This window comes from Cyanistes caeruleus, chromosome 1 (genome assembly GCF_971803275.1).
Source record: "Cyanistes caeruleus chromosome 1, bCyaCae1.hap1.1, whole genome shotgun sequence".
NCBI lineage: Eukaryota > Metazoa > Chordata > Aves > Passeriformes > Paridae > Cyanistes > Cyanistes caeruleus.
In genome coordinates, this window is record NC_141701.1 from 32,255,420 (window position 1) to 32,281,990 (window position 26,571).

The 26,571-nt window shown below is 37.6% G+C and overlaps 1 protein-coding gene across 23 annotated transcripts in view; it reads left to right on the forward strand.

Annotated features, from left to right (window-relative positions):
* Positions 1-26,571, forward strand: part of STAU2 (staufen double-stranded RNA binding protein 2) — a 172,129-nt gene that overhangs the window by 100,218 nt on the left and 45,340 nt on the right. For 17 of the 23 annotated variants that reach the window (XM_086884642.1, XM_086884733.1, XM_086884724.1 and 14 more), the window contains one exon: positions 10,525-10,638. The exons of the other annotated variants lie outside the window; for them this stretch is intronic. In XM_086884642.1, coding sequence (XP_086740768.1) covers positions 10,525-10,638 — 114 coding nt within the window. The remainder of the gene's footprint in view (positions 1-10,524; positions 10,639-26,571) is intronic. 23 annotated transcript variants of the gene reach the window in all.

A 26,571-nucleotide genomic window follows, 5' to 3' on the forward strand; every position in this document is an offset into this window, starting at 1 on the left:
TCCTTGCCTGGCTAGCAACAAGGGGTTCCTGCTGTAGTGATTCCCATGACATGCAACTCAGCTCCTGGGTTACAAGAGTTTAAAGGTGCTTCCATTACAATCTTCAGGCCTCATTCCTTTGGACCAGACTATAGGATTCAGCAATTCAGTGGACTCTTCCCCTTGACCCCCCCTCCAGTCTGAGATTACACACAGGCCCACAGTCCATGTGAAGCAGTGTGGACATGTCTACAGACCACCATCCTTTAGGGATGTAGCTGCTCCAGAATTCCAATATCCATAGACCACTCTCCCTTTAGAGGATTGCCTGCTTTAGTATAAACTGCTCCATGGCCATGTATGTTTTGGGCTGTACCATCATGATTTTAGTCACAGTCACAGTCCTGTGACATTGAGTTCCAGCCTGTCCAGCACAGGAGCAGCAGCAGTGCCCTGGCCATCTGCCAGCCCATTCCTGTTATCAGTATGTTCCCAGGCAGAGCAGGATAGGATGATAAGAACAGGAAACAGCAGAAGCAAAAAGCAGTCACTAGCAAGCACTAGTTACTCATCTACATCCAGGCAAGCAAGTCCCATGGCAAGCACAGGAGCCTGACAATTAATAGCTAAACAGATATAAATTTGGTATAGCATACTCTGATCACATCAGTTGTTATCTCTAACCCCTCATGCCCCACACTGGGTGCCAGAAAGGATTGTTACAAGTATACCCTGGTGGGCAGCTCAGCTCCATGCAGCTGCTCTTACTCCTCTTCTGTGGGGTGTGGGAGAACATCAAGAAGGGTAAAAGTGCAGAAACTGGAGGGTTGAGATATATACTGTTTAGTAAGGAAAGCAAAAGCCACACACACACACACATAAAGCAAAACAAACCATTCATTCATCATTTCCCCTGGGCAGAGAGGTGTTCAGCCATCCCCAGGAAAGCAGGGCTCCATCACACATGACAGTGACTTGTGAAGACAAACACCATCGCTCCAAACACCCCCCACCCTCCTTGTTCCCCCAGCTTTGTATGCTGAGCGTGATGCCATATGGTGTGGGATATCCCTTTGCCCAGTTGGGATCAGCTGTCCTGCCTGTGTCCCCTCCTGCCTTCTTACCCATCCCCAGCCTTTTTGCTGGTGTGAGAAGGAGAAAAGCCCTTGATGCTGTGTGAGCACTGCTCAGCAGTAAGTATAGGTGTGTTATGCACACTTTTGGTCACAAAGCCAAAACACAGGGCTAAACAAGCTACTATGAAGCAAAGCAGCTCCATCCCAGTCAAAACTGGTACAGCTTTTTATGCTTCAGTAACATCTTTGCCACTGCATGCCATGGGGCAGAGGTCAATAAGAGCTCCTTTTATCCATGTGAACTTATAGTTATTGTGCTTGGAAGAAGACTTACACCTTTTTTTCAGGTTACTTCCTACAAAACTTACCCATTTATTCAAGACAACTACTGTTCTTTGTTGTATTTACAGGGAAAAAAAAAAATTCTTCAAGAATGACAGCAAGTCAGGCAGGATTTTATTGACAATTTTAGGGACATCTCTGATTTGCACAACTCCAGGCTACCTGATAGTTGAGAGTCTTTACTTGGCTCTCAGAAACTTGCAGGTGTCCTGCTACTGAAAAGCAACTTGTCATCAAATGGCTGTGTTATGTAGGAAAGGACTTCTAGGTCTCCTAACCCTGATTTATGTGACTAGCCAAAGGAAAGAAAATATGTTGGGAATGTGAAATAGAGGGAGAGATAAAACAGAACAAGATGATAGCAAGAATTGATCTTCAGAGAGAGCCTCATGTAAAAGATGAAGCACCTGGACTTCATTGCATTCTGGTTTATAGGTTTTCTTAATCACCTAACTTCTGAGGGAAGGTAGGCAGTACCACAGCTGATGGCAGTGACCCAAGGTAGATCTACAAGAAGTGGTTTTATAGTTTCCATTTATTTCAGAAACGATTCTGTGGACTGCAGACCATCTAGTTCATATTATCCTATTTTTGACCTTAAAGGAAGTCAAAATGGTGGTAGCATTCCGCAAAAAAATAAACATAAAAATCATTCTCATATTATTTTCCATAAGGAAAGGTATGCAATGTGGAAATGTAGCCTATTTGTTCACAGAGCATACTGCAGGAGGTAGTATTCGCTGCAGCAAGAGTGTTTCCAAATTGACTCACGAGCATGCAGAATTAGGAAAACAAATGCAAATCTAGCACAAGCTATCCAACTAGCTGGCTTCTGGCCAGAATTCTATCTAAACTAGCTTTCTTCTATTCGAGCACTGCTGAAGTTTTGCTCTTCCTGTCTCCAGAAACAGCCAGGTGCCTCTTTTTTGTTTCAATTTCTGAAAGGAAAGAAGGTAAACAGAGAATCACTGGGTACTGATAGTGTGTGGGTCCTAAGGTGTGGTGTGGATGTCACCTTGGTAACATTTTAGCTTGTCTGCTTGGCATCTTGCAAATAATAGTTTGAAATCCTCCCACATATCCCTGCATGTAACTTGGTCTGTGGAAAAAATGTGAGTTATATTTTGATAGCCAATTTTAGAATTTGGGGGATTTATGTATGAGAAAGTTTAAAAGCTATCAGGATCTCTCAAAATACTGCAGCCAGCACTAAACACACCGGACTGCATTCTCTGCCAAAATCTTTCTCAGTAAATCCTGATGTGACTTGATAACTTAGCTACAGACCTTGGCTTGGAATAGAGCCCAAACTTTGAAAGACTGGAAGTTTCAGTTGGCAAAAATGTGAAGGTGCAGTGGTGAATTCATAGCAGACTAGGGTTTAGTTTTAATTATAGTAAGGGAATTCAGCTCTCAAGAAAAAACCCTTAAAAAGAGAAGCAACAAGAAAAGGTGAAGAAGGAGAAAAGAGACAAGTTAGAGTTTATTCCTCTCTCTGTGATTGAAGCTGAGGCTTTCAGAGAAGGTTTATTTAGCTATCTTCTCCTTCTTTCTCATTCAAAACAATGGAGCAGGGTAATTTTTGGAAGTGAAATGGTTGTTTCTTGTTTTAATTAAAGAAGGGTGTTTCTTTATGCATACTGCCCTATTTTTAGGTTAGTGCACAACATCAGTGTCTGTACCAGCATCAGATCTCTTAGCCAAATCAGGCAGCTGATTTTCTATTCACAGTTTCACAGTGATCCTGTTCTCCCTTCATTAACGCAGCTTTTGGGGCTTTCACACATGGTTTGTAAACAGAGAATCATGAATGTTTGCTTCCCTCTTCACTTCAGTGACAACCTTCATCCTGAAAAAGAGTGTTCCTGAGAACATATTTCCATTCATGCTGTTGCTAGAAAGTTATTTCAAACTCAAGCAATTTTGTCTTTCCAAACTAACCAAGTTCCTCTCTCGTGTCATGAGCTGTTCAGGTTGATACCCAAGACACAAGCTCCTCCACTAATGCTCCAAATCATGCTCATCCTCCAAGAATGTTATTAGTAAAACATACCCTCTCACCTCCCTCCTGTTTTTTAGGCCGTGTGATGAAAACAGGAGATCTCAGGGTTGCCATTTTTTTCATTTTTCCTTTCACTGTGAATCATAAAATCAATTAAAGCTCCTCTCTCTGAAAGCACAGTATTTACCTGTTCTATAGGTGTATGGCAGACAAGTTGTCTCTGCAAAAAACATATGAGTTATAGTTTACGTTCTTTTGTAGGGCTTTGCCTTGTGTTAATTTCTGAGTAATTCATTAATTTTTATCTTAAATTAATTTTAATCATAGATTACTTTTTTATTATTTATTTGGGGGGAAGGTTGTATTAAGTGTTTAAAGTCACTGTAGTTAAGCTACTCTCTCCTATATCGACAAAAAAAAAATACATATCTTATTTATAGAACAGAGGAAGTGAACAGGGTAGCCAGGTAGTTTTCAATGTAAGTGTGATTTTTTTTTTTTAATGGAAAGTCTCACCTCCTGATTTCAGTTTTCCTATCAGACAAACAGGTCTCTTTGCACCTCTCAGTGCCAGCCATTGTAAACAATTACTCACTTTGTATGTGCTATGCAGGGACACAAAACATTCCTGAGTTAAGATCTAACAGATGAAAGGTGAGCAATAAGCACCTTACTGCACTGATTATCCTCTGTGCCATAATGGCAGCTGATTTTCTCTTCTGTAGAACCAAACATCACATCCAGAGGTCGGAGAGAGCTGGGTCTCCCCTACTTGACTGAGCATAGTACATGGCTCGGCCTTCCAGTTCTCATGAATCACTGAAACAGGAGCTCTCAATTCAGAGGATATATAAATAGCAGGGGAAAAAAGCCCTGCACAAGCTTCTTCAGCTACACTTGCTTTGCATTTAGCAGATATTTTATATATTCTTTTTGGAAACTGTATCAAGTAATTTTTTTCCCCCTCTTATTTGTTCATTGCTATTTTCTGTAGATGTCAAGTATCTGCCTTACTGTAGCCAGGAGCGTGAAATACTGCCACAGTAACCTGTGGCAATGCCTTTAGTCTGCTTGTTGTTGCCTATTTATGGTGCAGTAATGGTTTATTTTGTAGTCTAAACCCTAGGACTGTATTTTAATGAAGATTTAAAGCTATGATACAGCTGCTATTCAAACTGTGTGAGAGAGGCATGTTGGAATAGCTCAAGATTTACTGCTGAACTGTCAGTGTTTAAGCTAGCAAGTGTCTTTACCCTTTGGTGCAGTAGCTACAGTGGAAACTGTACCCACTGCTGTGAAGCAGACACGGCGATTAATGAACCTGAGGCGCGCTAATCAAACATATGTTTTCTTGGCACAATGATTGTGTTATATATCACATCCCAATGTACAGGCCTTTATCTTTCCTTAATGATCTAGCAAGGGGGCTTTTTAAAATGTGGGTGTTTTTCATGCGCTCCTTAGATTTGTTCCACAGGGGGTGGCCGTTGAAAACATCTGACGGGCATGCAGTTAGCCAGCGCCCTGCTGAGATTAGTAAAATACTATATTTAGTAATCGCACTACATCAAGGAACTCCAGCATTGCAGGAAACAGTTTGATTCAATGCTTCTTTTCTGAATTTTTCTTTTAATTTTTTCTTTTTTTTTTTTTTTTTTTTTATTGTATGTATTATTATTTCATCTGGGATAGGTTTTTTTTTTTTCCAACTTGGACTTGGTTTTTGTGTCTGTTTTTCAACTTTTTTTAAAATATTTGTTTAGATGATGGGATTTTTTCCTCAATTTTATTTTTTTTTTTTGTGTGTTTGTTTTAACTGAAAAAAAAAAGAATTGTAAAACAGGTAGTAAGAATGAAAAATGGTATTTGGAATCTCTCTCATACTGCTCTGTGTTGGAAGAAACTAACCTAATATTTCTTAGGAAACCTCTATGGATAATATATAATACAAGGATTCATGCTTTCAAGTACTAGAATACTATACGGTGAAAGCTGCTAAAATTGGCTTTGAGAAAATGGTTGAAATGAGCAAGTAAATGAAATTTATTTTTGTGCCAGAAGTATTTCTTCACCAATAAATAAGCATGAAACAGACTTGAGCTCAAACAGGTTTGTTTCATTTTTTCTTTAATAGCTGACATGACTAACTGTAGATGAACAACATAAAGTGGAAGATAAAAGACCCATATGGAAAAGACAGCTTTTCACCAGGATGCAAAAGGAAGTAAACTGTTTCATGAGACTCTTGTCCAAATCAAAATTGCTATTTTAACATCTGACTTCTGAGCCCATTCTGGTTTTTTTGTTGCTGTAAATCCAAAGCAGCCTATGTTAAATCTTGGAAACTATTCTGTAAACTCAGGACTAAATTGGGTGCTCTCCTTTTGTGGGTCAGATTTAAAGGAATACCATCCTTTGTTCTAACAAAATAGTCCAGGCTTGTCAATCCAGAAGATTTGTGCGTTGCTGAACATAATGGCATTTTATTACCTAGTTTATTTCTGTCTAGCATTCTAAGACTCCTGCTGATGCTTTGACTCAGATTAGTTTTCAGTTGGGAAACTTGAACTCCAGTGTCACAGATGACTTCTCTCTTTTTGTAATTTGTATTATTTTTTTTTTTAAACTATTAAATGTTCAAGAAAGAAAATGTTTCTCCTGACAGAAGTTCTGTTTCAAACTGTGAACATTGAGCAGCAGTGTGTGAAAAGAGTAGCCTTTATTTTTGCTCCCTTCAGACTCTTGTTACTTGTTCCTAACAGTAGTTTGGGATATTATAGTCAAGCTTAATGATTTAAGTAGTAGTACAGTAAGTCTCTCACCCTCCTCAGCTGTGACTCAGTAAACCACAACCCTTGTCCATGCAAAAGGATAGATGTTCAAATTCAGACATGCATGCTGAAGGCCAGCAGACTATGCTGTTCTTGAAGTTAGAAAAACTGTATTTACAGAATAATTTCTGCAGTTTAACTATGGCCATTATCTGAAATTGCATATTGGTCCAGTTTTTAAAGCAGCTTATTGCAACATAAATCCTGAAATATTTTTGCAGTTTCCATCAGAACACTTGCAGGTAAGGAGGGGTATTATAGTAAAGGTAGATTGAAGAGGCATCTTTATATAAATATGAGAGAAATGGGAAATTTCCTTCTTGAGAAGCAGCATTATGATAAAAATACCCCAAAATGTAATTTCCTATACAGTTTTATGCAGTAAAAAGTTAAAAGTTCTGGCTCTGCCATTCCCCATTCATATGTAACATTGTACACATTCATCTTATATCTTCCTTTACGTATCACTATAAAAGCCCATCAAAATATTTGCATCTCTTCAGTAATTTAAAATACTAAAAACAAGGGGCCAAATTTCAGCATAAGTCGTGGTTTCAGACCTTCACATAAGTTTCTATATACACACTCCAAACAATGGTACCCATCCATATATACTCATATCGTGCTGCTTGTTCCTGACTGAAGCAGTCTGTAAAATGAATATACACTTGCCTGTCATGTGAATATGGATACATGTGTGAATAAATCCATGGCATTGCAAAAAAATATACTTCTAGAATTTATTTCAGTATTTTGATGTCCGGGACGCCCTTTGTGTTTTACGCACTGAGGTTTTGTGCCCTGCCCACACAGCGCCGTGGAGTGCTGTGTTTGGGATTCTTGTGCTGGCTACACATGATTTACCTCAGGTCTATGTAGTTACCAAGAGAAAAGCTGGCAGTGCTGTGTGCTTTTCCCAATAAATGAGCAGTCTCATTTAGAATTATTGCTAGGATCTTCTTGTGGTGACACTGCTCTGTGCTGTGTAGACAAACCTTGGAGAAGAATTACATGTAAATCACTCATAAGAGTCTGAGGCTGGAGTCTTGCATTTTGCTCAGAAACTTGCACAGCTCTTTCTAGAGACATCTGTATGCTGGCCATTGTTTTCTAACCAGATCCTAATTCTTTTCCATCAAATCTCTGCTTACATGTTATCTAAATAAAACATTCTGAATTTTAATGAGTGAAATTTCATTGCTGCTAATCCTTAGATGCACTGGGCTAATCTGTGACTGTCCCTTAATTATAAAAAGTGAAGCCGGGAAATTAGGTCCTGGACATATAGAGTAATTATTTTCATAACACTTTTGTTTTTACCCCCATAACATAAGGAAAGAGAAAATGAGTAATTGTGGTTAGGCCAGAGGCCTTAATGATGCTTTATAGCCCCAGCAGTGCCAGTCAGTCCAGTCCAGCTTGGATGAGTCATTTAAAGTCTGTCCACAAAACCTGCCTGACAGAGGTATGGTGAGATGGGCTGTAGTTAAGCACTCCTGACTCTTTAAGGCACAGAGGAACTTAGAAAAGTGTTCTTTTTGTCATTATGACTCTCAATAATGGCTTCGTAATCACCATCAGAGCATTTGTCCAGCCTTCAGTCATCACCCCTTGATCACAGATACTGACTCAGGTATTTGCTGTGCTCTGCTTTAAAAGATATGATATTCTTGAAAGAGTTTTATAGACATTCAGATTCTTCCCACACTTAGTAATAATAGCATGGACATATAAACTGAAATATTTGTAACATGCTGCTGGCCAAAAGTCAAGAACTATCTGCTGCTATTTGGGTTATTTGATAATTATTTGACTACTATTATTTCTTTCTGAGTGCCTATTTTGGACATTCTGCTCTAATAGGTAAATAAAAAAGCTGCAGATTTTGGCTCGTAGATCAAACTTGAAGGGGAAAGGAATAATGTAGTGTGAGAATGTAGTAACTGGACTGATAAATAACAAAACAGGATTAGTGGGAAATTGCACATAGGCATGACAAATGTCGAAGTCTGAATGTTTCTTCTGACTGCACAAATCTGTAGACTAGAGAGATTTGATGAAAGGACAAAGTTTTATTTGTTCCTATTTAAAGTCCAGTCTTTTGTCTTTTATATCACTATTCATATCATTAATACAGAAAGTGTTTATTTTGGTTCAGCTGAAGAGCTTCAACAGAGCAAGAGATAATTAGAGATCTGTTGTCTGAGAAATTACAAAAGAAGGCCTTGGTATATTGAGATGAGGCCAAAAGTGCATAATGAAATCCTTTTGGGAAAGTTAAGCCTATAGAGACACCAAAATTCTGAATTTATTGCAATTTCAATGTGGGACTCCAAAAGGGATGTGAGTCAAACCTGCTATTGAAAATAGCAGTGTCATTAAATACTTTTTCCTCTGGCTATCTCCTGTTCTTTCAGCTTGTTAGTCATTCTTTATTCCAGTGGACACTAGTGGATTGTATGCTCATATTATTCTTACGAAAACTAAGCCTACAAATATGCTGTACAGCTCAGAAAGTGGCATTCTCCCATTTCTACATATGTGCTTTTCTTAGCCACCAGATTTTGCCCCTTTTGCAATGTCATTCATATTTGCAGGACAGAACCGTCCTCTTGGTCTTTGCTGCCGCATTTCTCACATCACATTCCCACAGCACATACTCAGCAGAAAATCTACTTTGCAGCTAGCTGTGGAAGCTTGATAAGCCTTTGTCATAACAGTAGTCCCTGACATTTAAAGGACTTCAGTTTATATTTGTCAGCCAAATTTCATACCTTCATACCTCTTTCAATTAATCAAAGTTAAACCATTGTATATGTGAAGGGGCCTCTTGTGGTTTCTAAGTAAGTAGTATGGCTTTTCTGGCAGAGAGCCACAAGCAATTTAGTAGGCACATACTGTGGGGGTTGAGAGGAAGAGAGACAGGAATAATCCAGAAGGCTTTAAGAAGGGCTGAATGAAATCAGTATTTCTGTACGCAGTACAAGACTTTTGCATTCTATATCTTACTTTTGGCCATGGCAAAACTGTTTTGGTGTGTTGCCGTTTAAGTAATTTTGAAACGTAGCACCGACTTTGTTTTCCTCTTAACCAGTTTTGCACTGGTTTTACTTCAGTTGAAGCATTCCCAATTGCACCTGTGGCAGAGAAGAGTTAGGCACAAAGGATTTAATACATGCTTTACAATTGTCATATTGTCACTAAACTGTTTTCACAGGAATAAACCTAATGTAGTTCCTAGCTGTCTTCAGGAATAGCAGGATTTGTTTTTTAGCCTAAAAGTTAGGATGAGGCTTTACCATGTACCTTTTGTCTGAGAGCTCTACAGCTGTAAATAGATACTAACATAAAAGGTCTGTCTCCAGCAGAGCTGATCTCTCTTTCCAATTCTGACAGGGGTCACATAGTCAATGTAAATTACCACCATAAACTAAATTCCACCTCTCCTGTAGAACAAAGTGCCTGATCTGCCTGCCTAGAAGTCAGGAGCTATGCAGAGAACTGTAATATTTCAACAATTCAGCATGAGTGGCAACCTGTTCTTAATAATGAAACACTAGCAACATTTAATTTCATTTTGTTTCATCATGTTAAAATCCATCCTTTCTTTAGGGGATTTAAAAACCAGCTGAAGGGAACCTGAAGACAAAGAGAATAATTCAAATAGAAGCACTATCTTCCTCTGTATTTCATGCAAGTTCAGGTTCAAGATGCACATCTTGATGCCCACAGGGAAGGAGTTACTCTTAGAAAAGGATAGTCTAGACATCTCAAGAAGAATGTGATTTCTCCATTTTATCTGTCATTTTGATTTAATTGAAATATGTACTATAATAGTAATGTCAAAAGAGTTAGTGGATTTTACTAGAAATGAATTACAATCAGAAAATTTTAACTATTATTGGCAATTTTTTGGAGGTTGTAATGATTTACTTGGGTGTTTTATAACTAAGCTACAGTATGCTGTTAAAAATGACACGTAGGTTGGAAACTTTAACTTGAAGCTAGTTTCTTATATAGATACAACATCTTGAAATCAGTCTGAAAGATGTCAGAATCTCAAGAACTCAGCAGTTCAAAAATTATGCAACAGGCATATAATGGAAACTTTGGCCCCAGTTCAGCATGTGACTATCTAGACTATTTTACACACTCCTTTTTTGATATTAAAGATGAATTCAATGTAAATGTCTGGAATTCTTCTTACAAGCTTGTTGAAAAGGGACAGTATTTTAGCATGACTCCCTTGTGCAAACCTGGTGTTTAGCAGATTACGTATGTTATTCTGTTATAGGTACACTACAGTGATAGACAAAATGGCAAAGAGTGTATGACCTGTTTGACACTGTCTCCTGTGCAGATGACTTTCCAAGGTATCGGAAGCTCCATTGAAGCCAGCCATGACCAGGTATAATACCTTCACCCCACACTCTTGTAATTTTATTAATATCTGGTAAGGCCAGAATGTCAGCATTAGTAAATTTAAAATTTCGACACATCTTGTGCTTTTCATATGGCGTGCTCTTGTCATAGGGATTTGCCTCTCTTGCCCTACTAAAATCCTAATTAGATCTAAAGAGTGAAATGAAAAGGAGACAAAACTATATTGCCTTTTACATATTTCTAAGACATATTAGGAAAAAGCCTGAAGAGCTTGCTTTGGTTTTAAAGTCAGATGTAAGGTTTCTGCAAAGGTTTTATTTGCTTTTATGTGTGTATCAGGTCTTGTCTATTCTGTTTTTGTCAGAAGATTATGAGCAGTTGGAAAAGCAGAGAGATGAAGCCATCATCTCTAGCCATCATCTGTCACAAGAAACTGGCATTTGAGAGGGGAAAGGCATTTTTAATCAGACTTTGTAAAACTCCCATTTTGTTTGGCTGTTGCTAAAACATTTAATTCAAGCTTCTGGCAAAAAGCCAGAAGAGAAAAAAAAGGCTCAATGTTAATCGTTTATCACCCTGTTGCTTCAGATGGGAACTGAGGGGGACTTCCATTCTTGTTGTCTTTTCCTCCACCACTCGTATGTATAAAAGCAAGACAAGACTTTGATACTCTGAAAGTATTAAAAGCAAAAAGGAAACAAGTAGAAGAAAGGATTAAACCAAACCTTGCACCTTTCATATCTTCAGTAGATTAGAAAAAGTTACCATGTTTACTTGCTTTTGCAGGTTATCTTTAAATGGTACTGTGTTCACCTTTGCTGTACATTTTATCAGACTCTATGCAAAATCCTCTAAGAAAAAAAGGGAAAGCTGCCTTAAGAATTGGTAGAATTAGTTACTTTTGGGGAAAAGTTTCGGACACTCTTAGCCGTGTTTTTGTTTGGTGGGTTTTTTATTGCAAGTTCCTAAGTTAGTTGTTAACATAAACTAAGCCCATTAGTTATTTACATGGTAACATGAGGATACTTCCTGCCCTTAAGTGTTTGGTGTTTTACAGAAATGGAGAGCTGTGGTAAGTCAGACCATACTTTAACATTTAATTCTCATTTCATCCAGCAACTTGTTTATGCTGCTCTAAAGCTGCTCCATTTTTCTTTCAGTAAAGATAGGATTTTAAAATATAGTTATAACACAAGTATGATATTTAGACATTTCAATGAATTTAAGGTGGTCCCTGTCAATTTGGTAACAACTACATTCTGGGCTACCAGCCAGCTTGGCCTTTGTCGTAGCATTTATTTAGGCTAGAGTATGATATGTAAACAGAAAAAAGACTCTGTAAGCAAAAAGCACATTTAAGCCATCCAAATAATTATATATTTAAGACCTCTAGATGAAAATGTCGTATTGAGCCTGCAAAGTCAAGCACCCAGAAATTAGGAAATTCCAGATTATGTGCAGCTTTAGTTTCACCCCAAATGTACCCATTCAGTGCTCCAAACAGGATATTCTTCTGAGAAGAAAAAAAAATTGCGTAAAATCACACAGATAAAGATTGTATCATAGCACATTCTAAAGTAGAATTTAATTTGCTTGGGCCATTTTGTAGCTGGAATTTCCTCATCTTGTTTCAATTTGAAGTTTAAAAAATGTTCATAATTGGTTTTAGTTACGTAATTTTCCACAGGGTTCTTAAAATGGAAAGAAAAATGTTTTGTTATTGCACGATGGGGTGGTTGTGTTACTGAACCCACATCACTTGTGCAAAGATTTCATCTGAGCCAAGAGCAAAATAAAATAATAATCTGAAAGCCAAATGCCAACCCGTGGCTCACAAAATAGATCCACTCACTGGACAGGATGCACAAATTTCTGCTCATGTCTTTCCTAACTGTCAGAGGGAATTTCATTTTCTGGGGAAAAGGGATGCTATTGGTGGGTTGTGTTTGATAAGGGGATAGCAGGACTAGATTAAAGCATCATTTTCCATCACCTGAATAAATAGAGAAAAAGAGTCATTAGCAAGTTAAGTGTTTGTCAGGCACTGGAATTAATGAATTAGTGAAAAAATTAGGGCTATTAATGGACTAACTAAAAGAAAATTTCCCTTTTCTCTGTTGTTCCTGTGTGCTTGGTATGTTTTCCCTTGTTTCCTACAATTTTACACACAGTAGGTTGATTGGATGGTTTTTACTCTTTTAAAAATAGGATACAGAAATACTGCACTTTTGTCAAACTGAACTTCATTTTAAAGTGTCAAAAAAGTGCAAGATGCTATGTATGCTATAAAACTTGAATTTTAGAAATTCTTCTTTAACTTTTGTAATCTGTGACTTTTAAATCATGTCTGTAGTATTTTATGGCTATTAGGATGGGCTGATCACCTGGAAGCCTGTGATTTCAGTGGAGGGATGGTGATTTGTGCCTCAGTAGTGAGGCATGGCATAGTTTGACATTAGGAATTGTCGGCTTCTGTGCTTAGGAAAATCATTTTCCTCACATTCGTCTTAAAACATTGATTCTATAATTTCTAGAGGTATTTTTATGGAACACTTTAGGAATGAGATTCTGGAATATTTTGGAGGGAAAAGGAATAAAAAGTGCTGTGTGAGAGTATCTAACAAAAAAGCTATTTATCACTATATTGTGGAAGAATAACCATAGGACCGTGGTATGTGGAAGCTGATTAAAAAAAAACCCAAAAAACAAAAAAGGAATAGAAATGAAAAGGGAAAAAAAAAATAAAAGAAAACTATGTTGCCAGTGGCATCTCCAGCACTATAGAATACCTTTTAGATTGGAATTGTCTTTTGTAATGTGTCTCCCTACTCATATCCAGTGGGAGATTTGTTACCAGCAGATACCAAAGTGGTTACAATCCTACATAAGTACATTATCTGGCTGTTTCAAATATGTCAAGACTTGACACTGCAGTTTTTCAAGTCTCTTGCTCTTTTCCTGTACTCTGTAGGGAGTTTTCATTCTTTAGATTGGTTTAGCTTGTGATTTTAATGAGTTCAAATATTTTCCCCACATTCTTCATCTGAGCAATTTTAGATTAATATAAACATATCAGACTGGTACACTAATTAGTGTGCATTTTGAATGTCTGATTGACAAGGCATATCTCATTTGGTCATGAAGCAGTATTGTGGAAGCAATTGCTGATCTTCCATTTTTCCTTTGACAAAAAGAAAAAAATGGGAAACATTCTTAAAGCACCACTGCAGTCTATCCTCCACATATTTTGCTGGGTTTTGCATTCAGGTATGCCAACCTCTTTTATAAGAATTTAATGGGGTTCATAATTTTTTTTTCCTGAACTATTTTTTTCTATTTTTTTCTGTTTCTCATTATCTGACTAAAACTCTAAAATTCTTTTTCCTTAACAGCAACTATTCTTTGGAGGTTTTTTTTTTTTTCATTAAAATTTAGTTACAAGTAGCTATTAGTTAAAATGGTCACCACTTTCTATTGATTTTCTCAATAAAAGCTGAATTTTTCCTTAATGGTAGTAAAGCCTGGTATTTTTTACATTGCTGTGGGACTGGATACAACCTATCCTCAAGGTTTATGATGGACTTCAGGCATGTATTGTAAAGCTGGGGAACAAAGTGAAAGTGGGTGATTTAAAGTAACAGAAAGGAAGTCCAGATAGTTTTTTTATTTGTGTCACTGAGAAAATTCCAGACATGAAAAATAGGAGATAGAAAGGGGAATAAATCATAGATAGGAGGCTATATAAGCAAAAAATAGTTGGAATGAGGCAGAAAATGAAGAAAGTGCAGGGAAAGGGGACAGTCAATGTCTGAAGGCCACAGAAATGGGATAAAGAGATAGAGTTATGCAGAAGGAGTGATCAAAAACCCCACCAAAAAAAGACATCTTGTTCACTGCTGCATCTCAAACTACTGAAACCTGAATTTCTGGTTACTGCTACAAATAAATATCTCCCAGTTTTAGCGAACTGTGACACATGGAGAGTTCTTTGAATTCTTGAGTGCAGGCACACTAAGAACTGTAAGTTAGAAGATGTAATGCTTGCAATTGAAGGAAATGGAGATTTATGTTTTCCCTGGAGGACTCTAGGCAATACCTTAAAGTTCTTATAGATGTCCTGCACTCAACAAATATCACTGGATTCACTGTAAGGGTAGATAGGTTGAATTTGATGCCCTACATCAAACAAGACAGCCGTGACATAGGTTCAATCTAAGAAGTGACATACTTCTGCTGTGCCATGAACAAGCCAGTGTCAAACTCAGCTTCCATGTTCACATATATATTTTAGAAACTTGCAATGTTGCCATCTTTAGTGGCTTTATAACAATTGTTTTTCTGGATGTTACAGCTCTGAGTGACTGAGTGTTTTTGGGGTATCACACTCCTGTGGTTGTCATAGCTGTGAAGGAATAAACATCTTGGGTGTGTTCTTAAGGCTTACTGAACAGCAGGCAAATTGAAAATATGAACATTCATTTTTAAATAAAATTATTTAAAAGTCACCGCTAGTGATGAGAAAGAACAGGGGCCTATTTTGAGATTTTTGAATGCTTGCCATGGAGTACTCTGCCTGTACAAGTGAATTTTTAATTCTAAGTAACTTAATGTTCATTGAAGAGTGACCAGTTCTCCACTTGAATTTCAGGAGGCAGATCAAAGAGTAATGCAGTTTCTTAAAGTCTCATTGCTTTAATACTTTCTGATGTTTTTGGAGGTTTTAACCACATGCATGTTTTTTGGAACTGGCAATACTGTCCATTTGTTTATTACTGAGTTCAGCTGTTTACTTCACCTAATTGTGCTGTTAAAGTGATATCAATGAACATTTTATGCCTATATTTTTATTCCTTGCTTTCTTAATGTTATCTATTATATTTATGCTGAATATTAGACTGTAGTTTTAGAACTCTTCTGCACTTTGCAGTGTGCAGAATGGAATAGTTGTATTTTGCAGGAAGATACCAATTGTTTAATGTTATATTTAACCTACCATTAATAACACTTTTATTTTCAAGTATAAAAATATCTGGAAAGAGAATGAGCAGGGGCAGAAATTGTAGAAGTGGAAGAGCTACTGTTAAGATAGACTTGATCAGAGAGCCCAGCAGGGAGGGGATGTACTGAAAGGAAGATGCCACGCTCAGCAGTTTCAGAAATCAGTGATGGAAAGCTTGGCAGACAGCAGTGGCAAGCAAAGTGGAATGTGGTCAAACCATCATTGCTAGTCTGCAAGCAGACATTTCTGGGCAGGGTTAACAGAGACTGGGGATGCCCAGATGTGAGCAGCTCCTGATGGCATTTGAATACAGGAAGGGCAGGAATAGTTCTTAGGGAACAAAAGAGATGGGTGATAGGCTCAAGGGAAGGTGCTTGGAGCATTAAGGTTTGAAAAGAACTTTGCACTATAATAGCAAATGCATCACACATATGAAGCTCCACATCTCTGTTATGGTCTGAGAATTGGTTGTAGAGCATGCTCAGGAGGCAGCATCTAGGGAATTTACAGAAGCCAAAATAACTAAAGGTGTAGTCAGTGAGTATGCAGAGGACAAGAATTTGTCCAGTGCTGTAACCAGAAAAGATAAATGGGGTTGTGTTTTTTGTTAAGATACCTTTCCAGGTCAGAAAATCAGATGATTTACTGGATGCTACAATAATTTCCAATTAAAATTATTTTTTTTTTTTGTAATGAGAAATTAGGATTTTCTAGATGTTGAGATTAACTTCACAGTGGGTTTTTTTTCTCCTGGACATGACCAAAAAATGAAAAAAATGTCAAGGTTTTCTTTAAAAAATACATATATCCTTTTTTGTCTTTTTGTTTTTTCCTTAGGTGATACATGTTTCACTTGTCAGCTTATTTCCACTTTACTTATTGTAAATGTGGTTATTTCTTCAGGGTGGCTTTTTCAATAAAATGATAAAATTTTAGTTTTAATAAGTAAAAATTTTCTAGCAGTTTTCCCAAAGTTTGGCAATTCCATTGCAGCCCCTTCAGCATCAGGATCTTATGAAAACATCTCACACAACTAGGTCTCCTCTTTCAAGGGAGGGGGTCTCACTGTCTGCTGCCCTCTTTTTGACAACTCTGTCACCTTCAGGGGTGGGTGAAGCATGACCACAGCTGAGTCCCAATGCTCCAAAAGAACCAGTTCATGTAGGACAGAAATTTAAACTTTTGATGTATAGCACCACATTTCACTCTTCTGTTCTGTCTCTTAGGTTGATGCTGCAGTAAGGAGTCATCCCATCAGGTTTTAGTTAGGCACACTGGATTGTTGTCTGCTATTTGATATTTTACCTCATCTGTTGTGCTCTCCACCACTGTGTGTGGAAGTATTGGTACATTCTCTCTGTACTCTTCATCTTCTGTTTTGCATTATGTCAGTCTGGATGTACGTGACAGAACATTTGCTTTTCCCTGGCAGCTGCTAAAGTTTTCCTTGATGAGCCCAAGATCAAATGCTTGTATTTGTTCAGGAAGTGTAATCTTTAATTTTCAAAAAGTGGGTTACTAATTAACTGCTGAATGGGGAAAAAAATGCAAACCAAGGCATGCCTATCTCCTTGCCAGTCTCTTTCAGTCCTGTCATTCAGGGCTTCCTGAGCAGATTCCTAATGTGACTGCTTGTTGCTGAAGATGCATAATGGGATTTTTCAGTGCTCTGTGTATGCATGTTTGTTTACACAGCAATGTCAGCAGGGTATGAAATGCTACTGTTGCAGTCTCTGCCTATCTTACATACTTGGCATGTAACTCAGAACTAATGACGAACAAACACCATGTATGTTTTTGGGACTGTCTTCCTCTGTTGGAAAAAGAGAAAAAATGTGAAATATCCTCCTGACTGCTATTGGTGAGGTTTCACAAGAGTGGTGAGGCTCACAGGATCACACAATGGTTGAGGTGGGAAGGGACCTCTGGAGGTCACCCCGTCCAAGGCCGCTGCTGAAGCAAGGCCATCTAGAACAGCCTGCCCAGGCCATGTGGAGGCAGCTTTTGAGTCTCTTAAAGGTGAGACACTCTGCCTCGGTTGTTCTCTCCCATTTACTTCATCTCCTGTCCTGCCTGCTTCCTCAACTGCTGAGCTAGGCGTAAACAAGCTTTTATCCAGCTCAGTGAGTTGAACTGATCCACTGGGGCTTAGATGAATGTCACTGCTGAAACAAGGGAGACACCAGGACTGCCCACCCAAGAGGAGAGGGAGCCATCCATTTCCACAGCAGCAACCTTTTAAAATGTCATTTAAAGGGGATGAGGCAAAAATTAACAGTACAGAGAAGTTAATTTCTTGTAGAAATGTTTGTCTTCTTTAGTACCCTTAAAGCTGTTCACTGTGCAGTAGCATGATCTGGCACAAATAGGACATCAGGAATGGCACATGGAGGGAGGAAGAACAAGGCTCTAGCAGCCCTGACCTGCAAAAGTTTAGCTGTTTTGGAACTGCACCCTTAGTAGTTGCTTGCATTAAAATACCTTAGCAAGCTTTCAGTGCAGTGTAACATGTGGAAGTGGAAAGAGAAGCATTAACAACATACAATGAGCCAACCTTCCATGGACCACAGGCCAGCAGTTCGCTATCCTAAGTTTGCAATCTGGTTTTGGTTTGGTTGTTTTGCTGTTACTTTAGGCTCAGATGGACAATGGTGGAATGCAAAAATCTTGAATTTTCTTGCTGCTGTGGCTGTAAGGAAAGGGAAGAAGCTTAAAAGGGAAAGGTATTGGAGAAGTTTGGAAAAGCTAAAAATGTCACTTTGCTGCCTTGTCACGCTTCAGCAGGAGATTCAGCCCACTTGTATTATCAAGAAATCTAACAGATTTTTCCCTGTCAGGGAAAAACATGGGGAAGACAACAGAGGTAGGTTCTTCTCCTACTCAGCAGCTAAAAATGGATAGGCATACACCTACTGGACAAAAGTTAGTAACAGAGATAGAGGCAAAAATCAAGTGGAAGGAGACCCACCCCCAAGTAGCTTGTCTTGCAGTTGGGATTGACAAAGATCTAGATTTTTCATTTTAACTCCTGACAGGCAGCTTTTTAATTTTAGTACTTTTGTCCATATTATTTTCTAGGTCTGGTAAAGCCTTTCAAAGTTATGAATTAAAACTAACATTGAGTAAAAGCGCAGCTTTTGTAGGCACCTCCATTTTAGACAAAGAAGACATTAGAAATATATACACTGAACTTTGTTGCCCACCCAGTGCTAGCTAGAGTTGTTCTGTGGCATTTTCCACACACTACTCAAAGTAATGCTATGTCTGTTTGTTGATTTGTGTTTAAGCACTTGTCATTCAGTGAAGTTGCTTAACACCCTAATTATATAATTGGCATTTCAAATTACATTTCCTTAACCATTCTACAAGACAAAATAATGATTTGCACATGTGGCATCTGAAGAACTGTGCTTTTGCCAAAATTCTGTTTGCCACCTAATTTTTCCACTTTTCTTGAAATAATATCCCACGGCTGGCATTATGCATGCATCTAGCACAAATGAAATTTCATAGTTTTAGGTTTGCACAATTGTCATTCAACCCCTTGATCTACACAGTGCAAGCAGAAACTAAATTTGACATCCTACACCCCTTCATTTCAAGAAGCCAGAATCTCATAATAAATGCTCTGACAATGGACTTAAGGGGAAATAAATGAGGTCAGGAATCATAAGTAATTACTAGTTAGTAATTAGGCATTAGTAACAGGTAATTTTGTTAGTATGAGCACAAGAAAGTTGTGGAGCAATGTTGAGGAGCACTGTGATTAAACTCAGTTCCTAGACATCCGTGCTTGCTTTCTTATCTTGGAGGTTTTTTAAAATACCCCATCAAGAAAGAGCTGAAGACTTACCCTGGCTTGATGACTAATAGTTTACCTGAGAAAATGACTTCACTTCGCTTTTTTACATGCTTGTCACTGATGCCCTATGGATAGTGTCAGACATCTAAGGGAAAAAGGTGTTTATACTCTTTCCTATAGCTCATTTAACATAAAATCCAAGTCCCTTTGTCTGCTTCCAAATTCATTATCCGTACAGGTTTTTTGTAGTCACACTGGTTTTCTAAGATCATTGACTGAGTCAGAAGATCCCACTGTTAGAGACATGAAGGAGTCACCAACCAGCCTTCTCTTCAAAGCATCGAATGAGCAATGTCCCTACTTGATAGAGGAGTTTCTGTATCCCCAGAAGCTCTGTATGTTCTCGTGTCCTCCATTTCACAGCCCTTACAGACTGCCTTTGTTCTAATACTAATGCTTCATTCCAGCAAGATCCTTCACATATGCTAAATGTGAGACTGCTTCCAAGTAATTCTCTCTCTCAAGGATCCAGGACTTGAGATAATAAACACTAGAATGGAGGTATCAAGCAAAACCAATGCAGTGAGCTCTTAAGTTGAACTTTAAATTTTATCAATATTTCTTCATATTCCTTCTTTCTCTTTCCCATCATTAGAGAGACTGTGAGACCTAGTTTTCCACAGATCCTTACGGCTGTACAAATAATTGATTTTACAGTCCAAAATCTCCTCTCTCATCCTTTATCCCCTCAAAAAAAACCCCAACAGTTCAAATTGGTCCAAAATAAAGAAAAAAATGCTTCTAGCCAAAAAAAATAATTAATTTTGTACTTGGGCATTTGTAGTAAAACTAAGAAAATGGCTGAGATTTACAAAACTGGTGGGAAAGATGATGAACTATTTTACCAATAAGCTCAGGAGTTCACACTCTCACGCAAGATGCAGAAGATTTAAGTTTTATTCCATGTTTGTCCCTACAAGACCACGAACCCTCTTTAGGAACCCTTCTTATGCTGCAGAGAGGCACAGCTGGGCAGCCCCAGGAACACAAAGTGGCAACTACATTGCACTCCTGTTTTTGACTCAGTGAACAGTTTGTTCAATAGAGCTGCATGAGCAGAAAAGTTTGGTGGAATTCTCATTTGATATTAACCCCTTTGATCTGAATCATGAAAAGAAGGATTGTTATCCTCCTGGGAGTTAAAGAGGCTTAAGCTATGATTTTTTCACAGTCCAGTATTAACCATCAGGTGAATCTTCCCCTTTAGTGTTCACCCCAAGTGGATAAAGCTAAAGAAACTATAATAGATAACTTCTAATTTCCAAAGGTATTAACAGTTTAAAATGCAGAAGATCTGTCCTGAGTCTGGGAGCAGTTTAGCCAAAGCAAAATTGCTCTTTCCAATGTATAAATGTTTCCTGGAGGAATATGCTTGCTTTGCTCTACAGCCAGCCCCACCCCTGCCCCGGGTAGGTGTCCAGCTGGTGGTGGCATTGTTCAAACCTCCAGCCACGTGCTCCTTGTGGGTGGATGTTGCCACACGAACCCGGAGCTGAGACTGCCAGACCAAGCTACAAAGGCAATTTAAGCCAGTATGAAATGTTCAAATGGAGTCACTGTGTTCCTCAGCAGTATCTGGAAAGTCTTTTTGTCTTCCTCCCTTGTGTATTTTTTCTAAGCATAATGTGCAGACAAATCAAGATCTTTCTTTCCTCAGCATTCAGCTCTTCAGCTGTCTGTAAAAGACCTTTACATTTGTTTCAGAACATTTAAAACTTGGTTGCATGGCATGGATTCATAAAGGGCCTTTTGGCAGCTGCCGTTGCTGAATCTCTTGTATTGGCTGTAGATAAAGTAAGACAAGTGCCAAAGCCTCAAGTCTCTTATGCTGATAGCAGTGGAGCTCTGAGAAGTCCCCACCATGCCTCAGTCACTCAGATAAAAATAACAACTTTTGCTGATACTGGATATAAGGCTTATCCCAGTAATGGAAAGATTTTAGATGGTTTGTGAGGTCATAGGATGCCTGTTTAGACATTTCTTCAAAACATTGGGCTGTTCAGCAAGTCAGTCTTATTTCATAATCCCTCCTAAATATTTTCTACTTCAGTATTGCTTTGAATAATTGGGGTAGTTTTTTCTAATGCAGCATGCTGTATGAAATTATGACTTGACGAGATTTTTATGTTGTCATGTTTTATTCAATACTTCATTGTCATTTATGTGAAGTGCTATAATAAGACACTATCAGTGATTTACTGGGGAGCTGGACTTACATGAACCTTTGTGCCTGTGAGTGCAGCTTCGATAATACTGCAGCACCTGGGGCTTGATTTTGGAATGCCACAAAACAGGATCATTCTTTCAAACTAAATAAAAAGTAAAGGCTCAGTGTATAGAACTACTTTTTTATTTTTTTTTTTTTAATCATCATGTCCATGCTTGTGAGGAAAAGAATAGGAAAAAAAAAGGGTAAAAGAATGTTTGCCATAGTTTTATAAGCTGCAAAAGAATTAAGCAACAAGATGTGTGTTTGAGAGGGAGTTAAGGAAATTAAAAGGAGGCATCAAACATTGGCTTGATCCAAAAGTGCTTAAAATCCCATTTGCCCTTACAGAATGAAAATACTAGCAAGGAAGTCTGACATGCTGGCAAAGACACAATTTAGACATGTCAAACTACTTTAAGATAATTTGAAAGTTTCTTGGCCCTCATTTAAATAAACTGAGTCTTGAGTTTTTTGGAACTCTCCTGATAAGTAACACTTAAAACCCTTTTGATCAAATACCCTTTCTCAGGCAATTACATGTTCTTAATTTAGAGGCCAGTTCAAAAGATTGCTTGTTACCTTCATTTAACAAAGGTTCAAGTGCTGCAGTTTTCTGATCTTTTTTAAAAAGGCAAACAAGGAGAGTTTACACAATAAAAGTTCTTTTTTTATTTTCAAATTAATTATTTTGAAATATCTCACAGATTACATCAGTTTCTTCCTTGCATTCATGTTGCAAGATGGCGAGTATTGTATATTGTTAGTGATGCATTAAATTAGTTGTTTACATTATAAAATCTAAACATATTAGAATCTTTTGTGTTTGTCTTCAAAGATTCCTATTCTAATAAAGCTTTCTGAAACAAGTAAGGTTGTCTTTTTTGTTTAGTTTATGCATCAGTGGAGAACCTAAAGATTTGTAGCCTCTAGCCAAACCCGTCTGTGTTTAGTAGAGTGTAAGGAAATTGTGTTTTGGACAATATATATTATCTTTTCATATAAAAGGGAAAGTTGTACTTTTAAATAAATTATTTTGTATTTAGAAAAGGTAACACCTCAGACAAATACAAATGGAAAGAGTCAAAGTTCGTACTCTTCTCTCAAATAACTTGTTTTGCTGCAACTTTTAATTGGAATAAAAGAAGTATGTTTAATGTCCTGAAAAATAAAGACCTTGGCTGAATACTTCCTATTTTTGATGGCTTTGTTCACTCTTCAGGTTAAAGTGTTTCTGAGTGTTAAGTGATACAAGATCAATATTCAGCAAAGAACGGTATTTGGGGTTTTACAGAAACTTTGCTGTTTGGACTCTCAGTTTTTTTATCTCTATAAAAAGAGTTTTAACAAAGTTGTAATGAAATATGAAAAATAAATTCAAAAGCTGATAGCTTTAATATGACTGGAGCTGCTTGGTGAAAATAACTTGAACTTTTGAGGGAAGTTCATGAGTGAAGTTTTAGAAGCAAAGCAGCTTCTCAAAGAGTCAGCTGAGCAGTGTGGCAGTGGATGTCCACACTCACCCCTCGACACAATCCTTTTCAGTGCAATTTGTCTTAGTTCTTCATACAGAGAAATGACTGCTCTAAGATATATGTACACATATATATACACACACTTTGACTTTTTAGGTCATACTGGTCATACTGCATCTGCCTTATGAATCTGTGTTTTAATATGTTTAGACATACATCTTCCTATCCTAACAGTGTTGGCAAGTCACGAGTAAACAGCAGGATTTTATTTACCTGTCAAAGCCCCAAATAAATTGCATCAAGCCAATGACCAAATAAAATGTCACAGTTATACTTTATTTCATCAGGAAGGAAATGTAGCAAGCTAAGTGTTAACTTCAGAAGCAGATTGTTTTCTGTGTACAAGATATGCCTTTTAGAGTAATATGCCAAGAGCTCTTCATATCTCAATAGCCTCCAGAACATACAGCAATATAACAAGCAGTGGGTTATAGTAAAACTTGGGAAATGTGACAAAATAAGCAGTGGAGTGAAGAGAACTTACTGAAACCAGTTGAAAAAACAGGAAGGATAGAACTTGATAAAATTATGGAAAATCTTAGAACATCTAGTTTCTGATCACGACAGTGAGAAAAGTGATTAGGAGTAAACTGCTATTTTTCAATAAACTTTCAACTTTAGACAAAAAAGCAAAGTGATTAAAAGGTATCAGAGACTTTTGATTAAATAAAAAAGTAGCTTTTTAAAGCAATGTGTAAAATAAAAAAAAAAAAAAAAGTATTATTTGCCTGAAAGATTTTGTTAGTGAAAGAAAGCATGGGAAGGTATGAAACAGTGTGATGTAACAGCATGCCAGAAGCTGTGTCAAAGGCTATCATCACTTGTTGAGTTATTTAGGTAAGATGTGTTCCCTCAGCAGCCTAAGGACAGTGCTATGTGTAACAATGTAGTAGCACTCATCTGAGCAGTTTTAATGAAGTTAGGGGTTAATAATGAAGCTTTAAAAATAATACAGACTGGGATCCAAAATCTAAAGTACAAATCAAGGCCTTGTGAGAAAAATTAAAGGCTACCTTTCAAATATAACCTCTAATTCTGGACTTCTGAGTTGAGATACTTTATACTACAGTATCCATAAAAAAGAGCACACACAGCTTTTAAAACACTAGTTCATGAGAAAGTTCTGGGCAGATGTTCTGATCCTGTAAGCATTTCCATACTCGTGTAGGTCTACATGTGAGGTGTTCCATTAGATTACCACATGATTGGTCTGTGCAAGCTACAGGGTCAGAAATGCTAGTTCAGCTGGTGTGAGTGAAGGTTGATCTGAGGTGAAATACTAAACCTAGCTACATAGTCTGGGCTTAGGATCCCATCTTTGTTTTGGCTAGGCACTTTTCTAAGTGCTTGAGACTAAACCACAACATCTCTGAACAGAGTCATGTTAAGAACTGATGTTCCTATAATTATTTTTTTAAAGCCCAGGGTGCATGAAAGCTGCAGTTTCCAGCTGTCTCATGATTTTTATAGTAGAATGAGTAGTTTGTATTTTGAACTCCCTTTTACTCTTTCTATTTTGTTCTACAAAACATTGTAGCTGGCACTTGCGTGCCCATTGCCTCCAGCTGGACAAAAGTGACTGAAGAGGAAAATTTCGTTCATAATTGTAGAAAAAGAGGTGGTGAGAAGCATAGAAAAGTAAAGGCTCATTGTTGAAATTACAGGAATTAATGTCCCTTGTCCTGAGAACAGATATGTGGCTGGATTGTGTCTTGAAGAGCAGTGTCTTGTTTTGAGTAATGCATCTTACTTCCCTCCTTAGACCTCCCTCCTAAAACCTTGTTCCAGATCGCAAATCATCCACAATTGAGAGAGCAGCAGCCCAGGGTATCAAAGCCTGGTATTTGACTGATGGTTTGATCCTGAGTGCAGTTTTTAGGGGGATGGTCTTTATCAGATGGAACGTGATTCTAGGTTGTATGTTATGAACTTCTGCATTTGCAGTCCATTTCAAGTAGAAATTAGAAGGTAAACAAGCCACGTTGCTAGCTAAAAGTGGTATAACTAGGTGCCATGCTTTGGTTTCCATTATGTTAAGAAGTCAGAATGTCTTTTCAGGTTGTGAATTGGACAGTGTGAGTAACTGGTGTAGTGCACTGGCTCTGGAAACTTGCTAAATATAGTGTTTCAGAGGGTACATCTGAAGTTTCCATTCCATTCCTTGTCTGACAGAAGATAGAAAAATCTCAGTATCACTATTACTCCTCTCTGCTTTGGAGAGAAGTTGTGCACCTTTCTTCTAATCTCATCTTCCTCTACCTTTCCCAAGATCTTGGTTTTGTCTTTGATACTTTTAAGACATCTCCCAACAAATCTCTCTCATTGTAGGTATTGCAGGTCTACTGTCAAGTTACCCACACCTTGTCTCATAAGCAGAAAAACTTAAGATTCTTTAGTCTTGAAATACAGGGAAGATTTTATGTCCTTGACTTATTTTTTTCCAGAAAACATCTGATCTTTCAATATACCTTTTAAACTTTAGAGCTTAGAGCAAAGTGTGATCAAGTTCTGGTATATTAAGGCTATCTCTACCGGTAATAACACTTTCCTGTTTCTTGATATCATTGTGACCATGTGCCTAAGCATTTGCTGTTGTAGTCCTTGCCTTACTTTTGATATCAATTTTTCAATGTTGTCTTTTTCTGGAATAAATGATCTGAATGGGATGGAACTTCCATCATTGTGGATTACCCACAGAAAGTTCCATTTTACAATGCTTACATGCCAATGTTAGGGGTTTACTCCCTTTTTACCAATTCTTATTCTTGGCTTGGGAGAAAGCAGAGAATTCAGCAAGAATGCTTTATCTGTGTTGAAAGTAGGTCTTTATAAATGAAAAATAAGTGTCAATTTCCCCTAAATTTGATTATTTCATGAATTCCATTCCTTAAGTACTGAAAGTAAAGTTCAAAATGTTAACATGGTGGTATGATTAGGATACTTTTGATGGATGTGGTTTGTAAGAGGCTGGGCTCCCATTCAGAATCAATCAATCAGTGCCCAGTAAGTTTTCAAAGTAAGTGTCATTAAAGGCTGCATTAACAGAGAATGTATTTGTGTTCTCTAAATAATCATCTGGCAGACTCTTTGCATAATATCCTTATGTAGTGTCAAAAATTACAGAGAGAAGAAATCTTAAAAAATGCAAATTTTCCTACAAATGTGCAGTAAGCAGCATCCATCTGAGCAATGATGTTGAAACCAATTTATTAGTCCAGTCCTATGTCAAAATACTTATACAGTGTTGAATATAATAAAATTACTACTATGATTAGGAACAGAGTTCTTCCAAATTACCCTAGAGAAAAAAAAAAATAAAAAGAATATACTGACATGCTGTCTGTCTACATAGGAAG